General features: G+C 35.1%; 1 protein-coding gene across 4 annotated transcripts in view; it reads right to left on the minus strand.

The window, feature by feature from the left end:
* Nucleotides 1–14,695, minus strand: part of Impg2 (interphotoreceptor matrix proteoglycan 2) — a 92,011-nt gene that overhangs the window by 47,548 nt on the left and 29,768 nt on the right. For all 4 annotated transcript variants that reach the window (XM_063224869.1, XM_063224868.1, XM_063224870.1 and 1 more), the window contains exons 3-5: nt 9,913–10,079; nt 6,024–6,055; nt 5,782–5,805 (exon numbers count right to left, since the gene is read on the minus strand). In XM_063224869.1, coding sequence (XP_063080939.1) covers nt 5,782–5,805; nt 6,024–6,055; nt 9,913–10,079 — 223 coding nt within the window. The remainder of the gene's footprint in view (nt 1–5,781; nt 5,806–6,023; nt 6,056–9,912; nt 10,080–14,695) is intronic.

A 14,695-nucleotide genomic window follows, 5' to 3' on the forward strand; every position in this document is an offset into this window, starting at 1 on the left:
TAATCCTAAGCTGGACATGGTGGTTGCAGTGGGGCATGGATATATATGTCTATAATCCTAATACTCAAGAGGCTACAGCAGGAGGATTTTGAATTTTATGCCAGCTTGAACTATTTAGCAAGACCTTGTCTCAAAAAACTGAAGTGCCTGCATACATACATATACATACATATATCCATACAAATAATAAATAAATGTGACAGCTCTAGGATGAGTCTAGGGGTATAGATCAGTGGTAGATTGCTTGCCTAGTTTATCTGTACTCAATCCCAAGTACCCCCAACGAAAAGTTTTTAAAAAGCTAAAAAAAAAAAAAGCTAAAGTCTGAGATTAGAGACCTTGCTTGTCATTTTCCTATTGTATCTCCAGTGCTAAAGGGAGAAAAAAGTACCTTCTATTAGAAGGCATTTTACAATACCCATGGTCTGTGAAGATTATAGTTTCATACAAAATATAGATAATAGGGCTGTACATGGTGGTGCACATCTGTAATCCCATTCATCACCTGCGAAGCTAAAACATGAGGATTGCTATGAATTCGAGGCCAACCTGAGCTAACTCTTGAGCTCAAGTCCAGTCTAAACTACATAACAAGACCCCATCTAAAAAAATACAGATATCAAATAAATGGTTATAATGCAACAAGTAATACAGACAATAAAGCTCTGACTGGCAGATCGGAACATACAGCTGAAAATCTTATCTCATTTGAGAGATCATCATAATCATAAAACATTTCATGTAAATCATAAAAGATTGTGTGCAAAGTGCTAGAGGCCACATTTACCAGGTTATCCTCCCACTGTAAGCAAAGCTCAGAAGATAATCCAAGAAAGTTCCTGCTCAAAAAGGAAAATGAGGTTACCATAAACCCAAGTTTCCTCATACACAAAGATGTAAAAGTTGGACTATACCAATGTACGCACATTTCAGAACTTTAAAATTGACATCATGTCCTAAGTGGAAAGAGATGCTTTATTAACCTTTTTCAAAGATGTTTATCAGTGGTGACCATCAGTTTGCAATTTAGAACAATTGAAAACTCTTTTTAGTGGTTTACAAGTCAACTCCCTAAAGTGATTTGATCACAGTCAAAAATATCTCATTTAAAGTATGCTATGTGCCCCTCCCAAAAATTTTCCTCACAGACATGTGCAGGTATAAAAAGTAAGGTAAAAGATAATTTGATACTGAGTTTTATAATACATTTTTTAGTAGTGCTGGAGATTGGATCCAGGGAGAACTGAGCTACATTCCCAGCTCTTTTCTTTTTTTCTTTTTTTCTTTTTTTTTCTCTTTAGTGAAGACAGGGTCTCCCAAAGTTGCTCAGAATATCCTCCAATTTAGAGATCCTCCTACTTCAGACTCCAGAATAGCTTTAATTACACACATGCACCACAATGTTCCGTACTTGTTAAAAATAAATATTATCCCATAGCAGCAAAACTCATTTTTCCAAACCTATAGATCAAGCTGACAATGACTTTTATTTATTATTCCAGTAGAGTCAATCTGTCCTACAAGATGATTGCATTATAGCTTTTACTATTTTTATTTTACTCTAAAATTGCAAAAAGATTTTAAAAATGAAAGACAGTCTAAACCCTGGATTAAAGTTGCTGCTGGGCATGGTGGCACATGCCTGTAGTCCCAGGAGAAGCAGGAAAATTGCCACAAGTTTGAGGCCAGCCTCAGCTACATATTAAGTCCAAGGTCATCTTGAACCACATAGTGAGATCCTTTCTCAAAACAAAAACAAACAAACAAAAAAAGTTGTTGCAAATTTGGACTCAGCGGACCTGAGATCAAAACTTAATGCCACCATTCACTAGTTGTGCTATAATCATTCATTCATTTGATATTTATTTAGCATTTATTTTGAGCCAGGCAGGATCTCAAATTTTAGGAATGTAAACATGAGCAAAAGTTAGCCCAAATTTTCTGAGAGGAGATGATCATGGATTCATGGATCATGAGTTATTCACAGAGCACTTCCTAAAGTAAATAATAGCTAAACTAAGGGGAAAAAAACACAATGTGAGTTAGTTACCAAGGCAACAAATATAGAAACATAATGGTACAAGAGTGGTCTAAAAGAGTGTCTGAATAGACAAATGAGGCTGGAGGCTAACACAGGCCTGATTGTAAAGAGCCTCATTAGTCATATTAGTCTTAATTTAAAGAGAAATGGAGAACTACTAAATTATCTTTCATAAAGGAGGGACATGAGCAGATTTGTTATTTTTGAAAAACTCTAATCATAGTGTTGAAGTGGCTCAGAAGAAGGTAGAGAGTTGATTATCAAGACTTTGTACTAAGAAACAGTTCAACATAATTAGAGTAAGTAGTAAGGTCAAAAAGAAACTAGAATCAAGATTATTAAGAAATAGAAGAAAATGGAAAGGAATTCAGTTAACTAGATATTTGATGGTGCTAATTACTGATAAGAGGAACTCAAAAAGAAACAAATTTTGAAAAAAAGATTAACTTAGCTTTGGGCACACTAAATTTATGGAGGACTTGTACAAAACACCCAGGACCCAGCAGATTAAAGTTGGATGAGATAACTTCTACAATTCTATTAGGTGGATTGACAGGTGGTACTCAACTTGTAGCACTCAGATGAACTGAATTATCATGGTGCTGGGTGTGGATGGCCCACCTGAGGATTGTTTCCAACAGCATATACAAGAAAATTGAAGGGGAAGGTAGTGTGCAGTTGATTCTCCTGGAGAAGCATGTCACGCAGTTTTTCTGATACAAACTTGGCTGTTCTCATCATCAGAGGAGCTTGGAACCTCACTGTTGCTGAGGATGTTTGTGGTTCTCTTTAGGGGAACTCTAGCACTTACTCTGAGTATCACTTCCTGGCTCCAGTGCAGATCCCTCAGCCTGCTGGTAGAGATCCTTCATCCTGCTAGTATAAACTTTCTAGCTTACACCATTGACCTTTGGGCCTTCCCAGTGCAGATCTTTGATACAGACTTGCATGAAAGATTGTTGTGGGCTCCAGGCCTCCACTGAACTCATGGAGGACACTGCCATAGGCTCTAGATCTTCAACTGAACTCTTGCAGGACATTGCTGTGGCATCCAAACCCTCAGCTGTATTCTTGGGTCTCTAGTGTATGAACAGATCTCTCACACTCATGTGCATTTGACTCTTTGGATGAATATTACAAAATAATCCTATAAATTATGTGTCTGATATTAAATCTTTTCCCTTGTAAACCCTGACTACAACACATTAGAATAACAGATTTACAGATGGCTAGAAAATATTGTTTAGGAGTGATTACCTTCAGGGGAAAAAAAGCAAAAATATATTTTATTATATAAGGTTTATTAAAAAGATATGCTTTCTAAGCAATGCATTTCCTACAAGAATATTAGAAAAGTTTCCTAAAAACAATATTTTGCATGTATATAGAAAATATGAAAATAGGATAAACACTTTCACTCTCCATAAGAATATTAGACAGTTAATAACATTCCATTTTAATATGTATATACTGATGATTTTTCATTTAAAATAAACATGTTGATCTATGACAGTCCTTTTGGTAGCATTTTTAAACACATTCAGAAAAACTCTTCTAGCAGATGAACCACATGCTCTGTGGTTGTATTTATCTTTTTCTGGTAAAGCTATTAGTTCATCATTAAATCTCTAATAGTTTAAAACAGTGATTCTCAGCACCTGCTGCACATTAGCATCACCTTGAGATCTCTTTAAAAATCTCAAGCCATATTGCAACCTATTAAGTCAATCTGTGAGGTGGGACACAGTTCAGTCAATACTGAAATCACTACCCTAAAACGTCCTAAATGAGTAAAGCCTTATGTTTATAAAAAAAATTAGACTAAGAGAGAGTCAATATCAACCAGCCCAGAACATTCAGATAATGAATAAACATCGGTCCAGAAAATTTAGATAATGAATAAACATCACCCAAAGGCTTCCCTTGCTTACCACAGATCTGTGATATAGAACCACAGCTCACAACACTCCATCATTATAAGCCTGTATTCAGCATGATAAGCCTTCTATTCCTGCCCTCACTGTCCACCTGTCTTGCAATGCTCATAGCATCACATGAAAAGGGGAAATCTCATAGAACCCTAAAGTAACTAGTATGGGGATTCTAAGACAGTACAAGTCCTTTAAGGTCCTTATCATTTCAAGTCCCTATTTGAATCTCAGAACCCTATTTCCTGACCAACAGAGCTCTTACCGTACAGTTCACATTAGCATAAAAAAATCACTGGGACTGATAGGACTCACAAGAGTATTTAATTCATTATTTGTCACAGTGACAATCATAAGGAACCTTTGAGCTATGTTTCCCTGTAGCCAAGAGATCACATCCAAAGAGGCACATGACCCCACATCTAAGTGGATGTCTAATCCCAAAATCCAGCATAATCCAGTCCAGTGGTATCATCAGCTGTATGAAAAAAAAAAAAAACAGTGACATTTCCACCTATTCATTCTTATTGAACTGAAACCTAGATACACCCTATGGCAGTTAATCTCAACAACTTGATTGGATTTAGAAATGCCTAGGAGATTATTAAAGCACACTTCTGAGAGTGTTTGTGTGGTTAACGGTGGTGTGAGCATGGAGACTATATTTGGTCTGTGGCTCTTTTCTGTTTTGGGGGGTGTGCACACTATGGGAGAATGAACTCAGGGCTTTCACTTAGCTACAACCTCAGAACCTTTTTTACTTTTAGTTTTTATATATAGTTTCTAAGTCATCCAGGGTGGATTTGAACTTGCATTTCCCCTGCCTCAACTTCCTAGGAAGGCTGGGATTATATGCATGTACCACCATGTTCAGGTTTTCCTTCCCTATCTGGCTTTTTTGTTCTCTATTTCCTGGATGCCATGAGTTAAGCAATTTTCTTCCATGCTGTCCTCTGCCATGATGTTTCTGCTTCGTAGCCAGCTGACCATAAACTGAGACCTTTGCAACCATGAGCCAAAGTAAACTTCTGTTTCTCTAATTTGTGGCTGTTAAGTATTTTGCACCAGCACCAGGAAAGCTGACCAATACATATCCCACTGCTATTCATATGTATAGTCCACTGTGTTTTGTCTCAACTCTGCTGTTCAGGCTGGATCTCTGGACACTGCTTGTTTACTTGAAATACTTAGTCCACTCAGTAATGCTTTCCTATGTAATTACATGCTGGCATAATCTAGATATTCTGGGGATGGACAGAAAGTTTCAGTTGCTACTGGCTCTAAATATCTCATCTTCTGCAATCTACTTTGTGCTGTTACTGTCTAAGAAGTAGAAATTATCTTGGTCCTATGCCCAAGGGACAATATAATCAAGAATCACAGCACAAATAGGTTCATCAAGGTTGTGCTACTTTTATGTTTCAAGATCATAAGAATAAAGTCAGAAAAGTAATCCACACACCAGCCATTATTTATTAAACTAGCCTCTACTAAGGTAACAGGTTTTTTTTTGTTTGTTTTTTGTTTTGTCTTTTTCGGTACCAGGGAGCAAACTCACGACTCCCTGCTTGCAAGGCAGGCACTTACGTCGCTGAGCTAAATCCCCAGCCCCAAGGTAACAGTTTTAACATTACCCTTTAAATCTTAACAACAGTGGACCATCCCAGAGATCAAGCCATAAATCTGTTTTCTTAACTGAGAAACAATTCTGCCTCCTGATAAGATTAAACAGTAGTAAGTAAACATAGTGGCTGTGGTAGTTTTCTAGAAAAAGAGGTGGCCTCAAGATAGGAAAACAAATTAGAGACTTACCCACATGCTTGGTCTTGGCAGGAACTGGCAAGAAAACAGAATAGGAATCAATAAATTAGGGATGATTAAACGAATTGAGATGTGTTACATACATGCATCAATTCTTCACAATGAATATAATCATGATGTACTGCAACATATACTAATAAAAATAACAAACAAAAAATTGAGGGTGATTCTTAGAGTAAATGTGATATATCTATTTTGCTAAACATAAATTTAGGGAAAAAAGAGACACTCACCTGCTTACCATTTCCTTTGTGTGAACCAGTTTCTAAGGAAAACAAAGATACAACAATAATACAGTCAAGGACATACATGGAACAGTAAAACTTATTTCATAGAGAACAGTAATGCACTAACAAGGCAAAATATATGTTAATATTGTTTATGTTTAGGCAAATGATAAAAATACATACTGATGTTGCTGTTTGTTTTGTGATGTAGGAATATCCCAATATTTAATCTGTGCTTACATAACCCCCAAGCCCATACTCTTTATAATGGGTAGAAATTAACAGATTTTACTTATTAACCATTCTCAAAAGAAGCCTACAAATAAGAGAGTTTTACGTTAACCTGTCATGAACTTTGAATCTTGTGATGTAAAAATGTGTAATTTTGTCCTACACCTACCTGAACATATAGATAATATAACTGATGAACCCATTTCTTCAGAATTCAAACAAAAAAGTTATTATCAGCAATTAGATTTTCCTCAAGGACATTCCGAATTTCCTCTAAATGTTCCCAAATTTCCTCTAAATTAGTAGTTTTATTTTAAGATCAATCTGATGAGAAGAACATTAACTTAGAACTAAAAATCTGGTTCTAAATTCTAGTTTCCCTTCCCTAGATATGCAATCAAATCCCAGAATCATTCAGGTGCCATGTATCAATTCATACATCAAGCTGAGAGACTATTACCCTAAACATCTCAAATGATATAAATAAATAACTCCACTGTTCTTTTTACTTGTTATGGTTTGGATCTTAAATGTCCTCAAAAAGCTTGGTTCTCAGTGCAGCACTGTTCAGAGATGGGGCCTTTGGGAGGTGTTTAGATCATAAGGGCCCTGACCCTATCAGTGGACTAAACCATTTATGGACTCATAGCTTAGTAGATTTTGGGAGAATGGTTTTGTCATAAAAGTAAACTCTGTCTCTTGCCTTACTGATCATCTTGTACTGAACAGCTTTTCTCTTCCACAATGCCTTGCTCCAAACCTAAAAGCATAAGGTCAATTACCATAGACTGAAACCTCTAAAAACATGAGCCAAGATAAATCTTTAGTCCTTTAAGTTGATTTTTCCCAATTATTTTGTCATGCAGAAGCTCACTAATGCATTATTCTACAATCTCTCCCAGCACAATCTCAGCCATTTTTATGCTTCCAACTAGTACCAGAGGATGGATGAGTCCTGTAGCTATATTTACAACCCACACCATTCTCCTTCTAAATATCAGGCAATTCAAATTTCACAGACAGTTCAAATGAATCCACTAAAATGTAAACCTATTTTCCCTATCACTTCTACAAAACTGCTTCTCTGTCTTAGTTCTTCATCTTTGTTAACAAACAAAGTTAAAAAGTGAGAGGTTTCATTGCTTTGAAGCCTTATAATGATCGCAGTTGTAATGTGTTTGTCCTGGTTTTTTGATTTTATTACCTGTGATGGTATGAACAGCTAATCTGAGGGAAACAAGTCATTATAATAGCCAGTGCTGATATAATATCATGTTACTCTGAAGTCCTACCATGCTCTTGCTCTTCTGTTTCCAATGGCTCTATCATGTTGTACCTTACTGGATTATAATATGTGTGAAAGTATAAACAAATTTCCTATGAAAAATGAGATAATATAGTAGCCATGGTTGGTTTTCTATTATTTGGTTCTGAAAGCCCTGTAATACTCTCATTCTCTTGAATATTTTTTATACTATTTTGTTATGTTTGATACTATTGTATATGAAGTTATACTCAACTATTTCAAAGAAAGAGACATTGTGGTATTTACTGTTAATTATGGATTGTCTTCTGGTGAAATACTGTGTTGCTTACATTGTTCTGTTCTGATCTGCTCTGTTTTGTCCTTTTTTGTCTTAATCTCTTTAAAATAAAAAATAAAGGAAGTGGGAGGTTTCTTGGGCCATTCTATTCCCATCCAATCTATCACAGTTCCTACTAATCTTATTTCTTATTTATGTCTTTCACACTGCTCCTCTCCGTCTCATGGTCTGGCTAGGAACCTCATTATCCCAGGCCTGGAGTACTGAGGCAGAATCCCCCCACCCAGTTTCTTTGTCCAGTCTTTTCTTGTGTACACCTTTCTGTGGTGTGCAAAACCATAATGATGTCTAACGTTTAATGTCCTCATCTAAATGGGGACAATGCTACCTCTATTAAGGATATTTATTTGATATAATACCCCCATAAACCTAATACATAAAGGGAGTAAATGATAGCTAGTATCATAATTATAGACATTAAGCAATTAAAAATGTGACAGAGAAAAAAAGAGCTTGAAATGTGAGATATCATGAGTAAAAATTATGTCCATTTTAAGACAGACAAAAAACTGCACACTTTCAAAATGTTTATAACCCCACAAAATGTGTCTTTGAGTCTACCCATTTTTATCACATCATTTTCTGTCTATAACCTGCCTTCATAAAATGAGATCTTCTCTCTGTAAAACCAAAATGAAAATAGTAGTGTCTTCACTAGAAATAAAAACTTAAAATACAAAGAGTTTGATAATATGTTATATCTTTAAGGTGTGTAATTTAAGATGTACTCTGATTGGACACAAATAAAAATAGCTCAAAGTTATTTATTCAGAAACAGTGTTCGGTCTTTGCAAGGTATATATTACCAACAATATTTGAAATAATATTCATAAAGCTTATAAATTGAAGCTTACTTCAATTTCGGTTATTGCTTAAATATTTTTGTTTCCAAAATAACTACTGCACATTTATTGTATTATAAGAATGAAAAAATTGCATATAATAACACAATCTTTGCCTTTTTTTTTTTTGAGACAGGGTCTCGCTATGTTTAGTCTGGCCTTGAACTCACTATGTAGCTCAGGGTAGCCTCAAACTCACATGATCCTCCTCCCTCATCCTCCTGAATGCTACGATTATAAGGGTGACCCACCATGCTGAGCAGTCCTTGCCTTTTTTTTTTTTTTTTTTTTTTTTTGTCTTTTTCCTTTTTATCAGTACCGGGGATCGAACTCACGACTGCCTGCTTGCAAGGCAGGTGCTTATGCCGCTGAGCTAAATCCCCAGCCCCAGTCCTTGCCTTTTGCCTCACAGTATAGTAGAGGAATACAACTGGTAGTAATAAAATATAAGAAATAAATGTTAAATAATAAAGAAAGAACAGTGGAATCTCAAGGAATTTGAAGCTAAATCTGCTAACCTGAAGTCTGGTTCTTTCAAGAAATGTTACATCTGAGCTAAAGACAAATAAGACTTGAATAAATGGATGGAGATACATGGCGTATCAGACAGCATAAATAATTTGCCACGTTTGTCTGAACAATTTACTTTTCACGTTATAAATACTGGCATGCTATGTGAAAAAGATAAAATGAGTAGGTAACTTGTCTATATGCTTATTTACCCTTTGCTAAAAATAAACTAATATCTAAAACAAGAAAACTGGGCCGGAGATTTAGCTCAGTGGTGTAAGCACTTGCCTGGCAAGCGCAAGGTCATGAGTTTGATGCCCGGTACCAAAAAAAAAAGAAGAAGAAAAGAAAAGAAAATTAATCAAATCATTAATTGCAACCATATTTATGCTTCACTAAATATTTATTGAATGGAACTATATCCTCTATCTTAATTAAAATCATTGCTACCCAGTCTGAATTAATATATAAATTAATTTGCCAAAAATATCTGACTCATAGATCTATATTTATAGCCTAAAAACATTTGCTGACTACTATTTCCAAATATCTACATTTATGAACAAAGCTGAGGCTGTTACCTAGATTAACAATATCTAATATGAAAGCCAAAACTAGACTAAGATACCCCCTCGCACAGCTCAATTTAGCTGTGTATATGTGCTCCTTCAACAATGCAATGATTCTTTCTTTCCTTGTGACACTTACCTTCATGATTAAGCTTCTGTGTTCCACAGACTGACTAAAATTTGTGCCCATTTCAAAAATACTTGTGATTCCATCTTCACACAAATTCATCCAGTAATGATATTCTTTGCTCCCAGGTAGTCGATCCCAAAAAGTCTTGAAGGCTTCCCAGACAGCTTCCTGGCACACTGGAAAAGTGACCAAGATGCTTTTGTAAAATGCTGACATGCTCTAGGATTCACACAATAGTTATGGAAAGAGTCATGCAGATTTCCATAAGATACTCCTAGAGATTGATGCCCTTTTTTGAAAGGGCACACAAGTCTAATTAAAAGATTTCTGTTAAAAGCTTTTCTCTTTGTCCAGTTTAAATATTGCAGTTCTGAAGAAAATGTGTTTTCCCCTGCTCTTTTACTTTACAAAAGAAATTGACTCATCTTTTAGTAAGTTGGAGTTTTGTTTCCAATCTTTCTTATAAATCCATGTTTATGTATTATAAAAGTGGACTTGATAATGAACATGCAGTATTTTATCAACCCTGTGATTAGTGTTGGACACTGTGATTTTAAGTTTCTTTAATGTTTACAGATACTCCTGGTCACAACTTCAAAAACCAGTTTCTCAGGATGGCTTGGGAAAGAGATAATGACATTTTTTAATGGCCTAAAATCATTTGGAAAAAATGCAGAGACATAAATGCTTTGTTTCCACTCCTTTGAGAACATGTCACATATCTCTAATTTAAACAGAAATAGTTAATAGGAGTTGGGAATGCAGCTCAGTGGCAAAGTGCTTGTCTGTTATATGTGAGGTAGTGGATTCAACTCCAAGAACTGGAGAAAAGGTACTAGAAACTCCTTAAAGCTTATGGAAAGTTAAAAATGGTTTATAAAAATCAAGAAGAGGATGTCCACTTGGAGTTATTACTCTCAAGCTACTGCATTTCATATCTGAAAACAGAAGATGGTGAGTTGTTTTTATACATAAAAAGAAAATGAAATTCAGCAGTTGTGCTTTTTGATACTCACCTAATGAACTAAAAATTTATGCTCACACTAAAACCTGCACACAAATGTTTGAAGTAGCTTTATCTATAATTAGCAAAACTTGAAGATGATAAAAATACACTTTAATAAGCTAATGGATAAATAAATTCTGAATAGCCATATAATAGAATATTATTCAGAGATACAAGAAAGGACCAGGAATATAGTTCAGTGGTATAAGCGCCTGCCTGCTAAAGACAAGGTCGTAAGGCCCCCTGACCAAAAAAAGAATTCAGAGATACAAAGAAATGAGTTTTCAAGACATGGAGAGAATTTAAATACATGTTATCAAGTGAAAGAAGCTGAGCTGAATTGGGTACATACTGTATGATTCCAATGAGATTCTGGAAAAAGCAAAGACAATAAAAAGATCAGCCTCTCCCGGGATCAGGAGAGGGCAAAATGACTAGGCAGAGCACATGGGATTTTCAAGTTAATGAAAGTAGCCTGAATGACATTTTACTGGTATATACATTGTCATCATACATTTGTTATTGAATGTATACCACAAAGAGTAAACCTTATTGTAAATTATGAACTTTAGTTTAAAAAACTTGTCAATATCTCGTCAAATAACTTGTCAAAAACATGTTGACTTACCTAAATATTCAAAGCTTTAAAGCACTAATCTTTTTTAATGCAATGAATAATTACTGTCAGTGATGTTATTTTGTAAATTGCACAGTAAATATTCATATTTTTACAATTTGACCATCTTTACCTAAAATGTTTGTAAGAGCCCAGAATATAGCTCAGCACCACAGCACCTGTCTGGAGAGCACAAGGTCATGAGTTCGATCCTCAGTACCAAAAAATAATAAAACAAAATGCTTGAGACCAGAAGATTTTCTATTTCTCATTTTTTGTTTTTGAATATATATAGATATTTCTATATCTATATCTAATGAAATATCAAGGATAGGGTCAAAGTCTAAACAAAATAATTCACTTATGTTTTCCCTATACCTTATACAAATAGTCCAAAGGCACTTTTATGTAATACTCTTATGGTGCCTGTATTTTGACAGTAAACGGTCATATGACATGAGACAGAATTTTCTGCTTGTGACAAAATGTTGGTGATTAACATGTCTCAAACTTAAAGCATTTCTGATTTCAGATTAGGGATGCTCAACTGTATCATGTTGCATTCTGATTGTCTAATGTTGATTGATGGAAGAAAATAGTATCAAAAACAATTCTTAAACTTTAGGTGAGTGAAATACATGAATGTTAAATTGTCTTCTCTCAATTGATTTTTCATGGTTAACTCAAGCTTTTGGTTACATATTTAATTCCCCTTTCAGTACACTAATGGCATACTTTTTCTATACTTATTATTGCTATTTAAAATGTTTGACTAATCCAATATACAGAAGAATCAGCAGGTACTGAGGCAGAGCTGACCCACTTATAGATCACAGTGCTTCCTTTTTTCTTAATATTTCCACACAAAGTTAAGTAAATAGTGAAAGAAAATGCAAAGATAAAAGATAAAAATTCAAGATGAAGATAAAAGATAAAAATTCAAGATGAAAAAGTGAATGCTTATCCTGTAGGGAAATGAAATAATTCAGAAAAAGTACAAAAATATTGTTAGATAAAATAATTGCATATCCAAAGAGAAAAGAAAATAAATCTAAACTCTTTCTTCAAAAACATACATAATTTAGCTATTGTGATTTATATAAAGAAAAAATATCATATATATATGTATGTATATAGATAGATCATTTATGGTCAACTGATTTTCAGCAAGGATGCTAAAACCATTAGGTGGAAAAAGAGAAGTCTTTTCAACACATTGTGCTGGGACTACTAGATATCCACATGAAAATCATGAAATCTGGACCCTTACTTCACATCATATACCAAAAACTAACTCAAAATTGATCAAAGACTTAAATGAATAAGCCAAAACTATAAAACCCTTAAAAGAAAAGACAGGAGTAAATCTTTATGACCTCAAATTTGGCAGTGGATTCTCACTTTAAAAATGAAAAACACACACATACAAAAATTATACAATTGGGTTTCATCAAAATAAAAAGGTTTTGCATGATAAAATCATAAAGAAAGTGAAAAGCCAGAGCCCAGGACCGCAGCTAATGGTAAAGTGGTTGACTAGCTCATGGCCCTAAGTTCAGTTCCCAGCCCCACCAAATAAACAACAAAGAAACCCAAATGAAAACTCAATCTACAGGAAGATCAAAAAATAAATGGTGGTCCCTGCCTATAAGCCCAGCACTCAAGAAACTAAGACAGAAGGACCAAAACAGGTTTGAGTGCAGCATGGGCTATTCAGTCACAGCTAACCTGATCTGCAGAGCAAGACTTTATTCCCCCAACAAAAAAATGTTTCAGGGAGATCCTTTCAAGCCGTTTATCTGGTAAGAAATGTATGTCCAAAATGTATGAAGAACTCATGCAAATCAAAACTAAAAAAGACAACCCAATTTTAAAATGGGAAAAAAATCCAAACCGACATTTTTTCAAAATAAGATAGAAAAATAACCAATAAGCATAAGAAATTATGTTCAATGTTACTAGTCAGTAAGGAAATGGAAATCAAAATCACAATGACATTCCACTTTACACCCACAAGAATATTTATAAATTACAGTCCCGGCAAAGATACAAAGTAGTCAAAACATTTACACACTGTTGATGGAAATGTAAAATGCACTGGCACTTTGTAAACCAGGCTTGCAGCTCCTCATTTGGAAAAATATGGTTACAGTATGATACAGAAGTTCTGCTCCTCACTAAAATTAAAAGGACCCTAGTACCTGTTAATTAGTGAATGAGTACACTAAATGTAGTATATCCATACCATAACATATTACTGGGTCACAAAAAGGAGTAATGATAGATCTACCTCATGAATGAACTTGAAAACAATATTAAGGAAAGAAGGCAGTTATACAAGACCACATATTATATGATCTTACTTGTATGACATATCCAGAACAGATAATTCTGTTGAACCAGAAAACAGACATGTGATTACTTAAACTTAGAAAACAAGGGAAGGAACAGAGGATAAGAACTAAAATGTTTTGAATTTCATTTTAAAAGTTTTTCAATTGATTGTGGTGGTGGTTTTACATTTCATGAATACACCAGAGAACCATTGTATTGTGCACTTTAAAGCAGTGGATTATATGATCTATGAATTATACCTCAATGAATCCATTTTTAAAATGCAAATCTCCCTGAAAAAATAACACATCTTTATCTAATGGCTTTTCAGTTGGGAGCTTTCTTACAAGAAGACACAAGTAATTAACTTGGGATAATATTTAAAATAGACTTTCAGGAAGATGGCACAGCAGTAAGCAGCTGAAAAAGAGCCATTTGGTAATAGGAAAATGGCGGCTTGCTAGGGGGCTGAGTGCAGAATTTCTGTGGAGAAATCAGGTCAGATGCTAGAATATGACAACATGGAGAGGGCCAGATGAATGGATAATGATGCTTATTAACCAAGGTGGTAACCAAAGGGAAAAATAAAACTAGAAAGAGGGAGGAAAAGCACAGGTGGAGAGTTGAAGCCCAGTGTGCTCACTGAGCCCCATTCCACACTGTACTAGCCACGCTGAGAGGATATAAGGTCATGGCTCTTGGCGACTGCTGGAAATTGAGACCTGGGACCCCACAAAGCAGCCAAAGCCACCTGGCTGCCCTGAAGAAGACTGCAAGAAGCTCTGGAGCTTGAAGCTGGACACCGTGCAGTTTTCTGACCCATCTGCACTGTGCTG

Source organism: Cavia porcellus, unplaced genomic scaffold (genome assembly GCF_034190915.1).
Source record: "Cavia porcellus strain 051 isolate PalLab524CR breed Dunkin Hartley unplaced genomic scaffold, mCavPor4.1 scaffold_15, whole genome shotgun sequence".
Classification (NCBI taxonomy): Eukaryota; Metazoa; Chordata; class Mammalia; order Rodentia; family Caviidae; genus Cavia; species Cavia porcellus.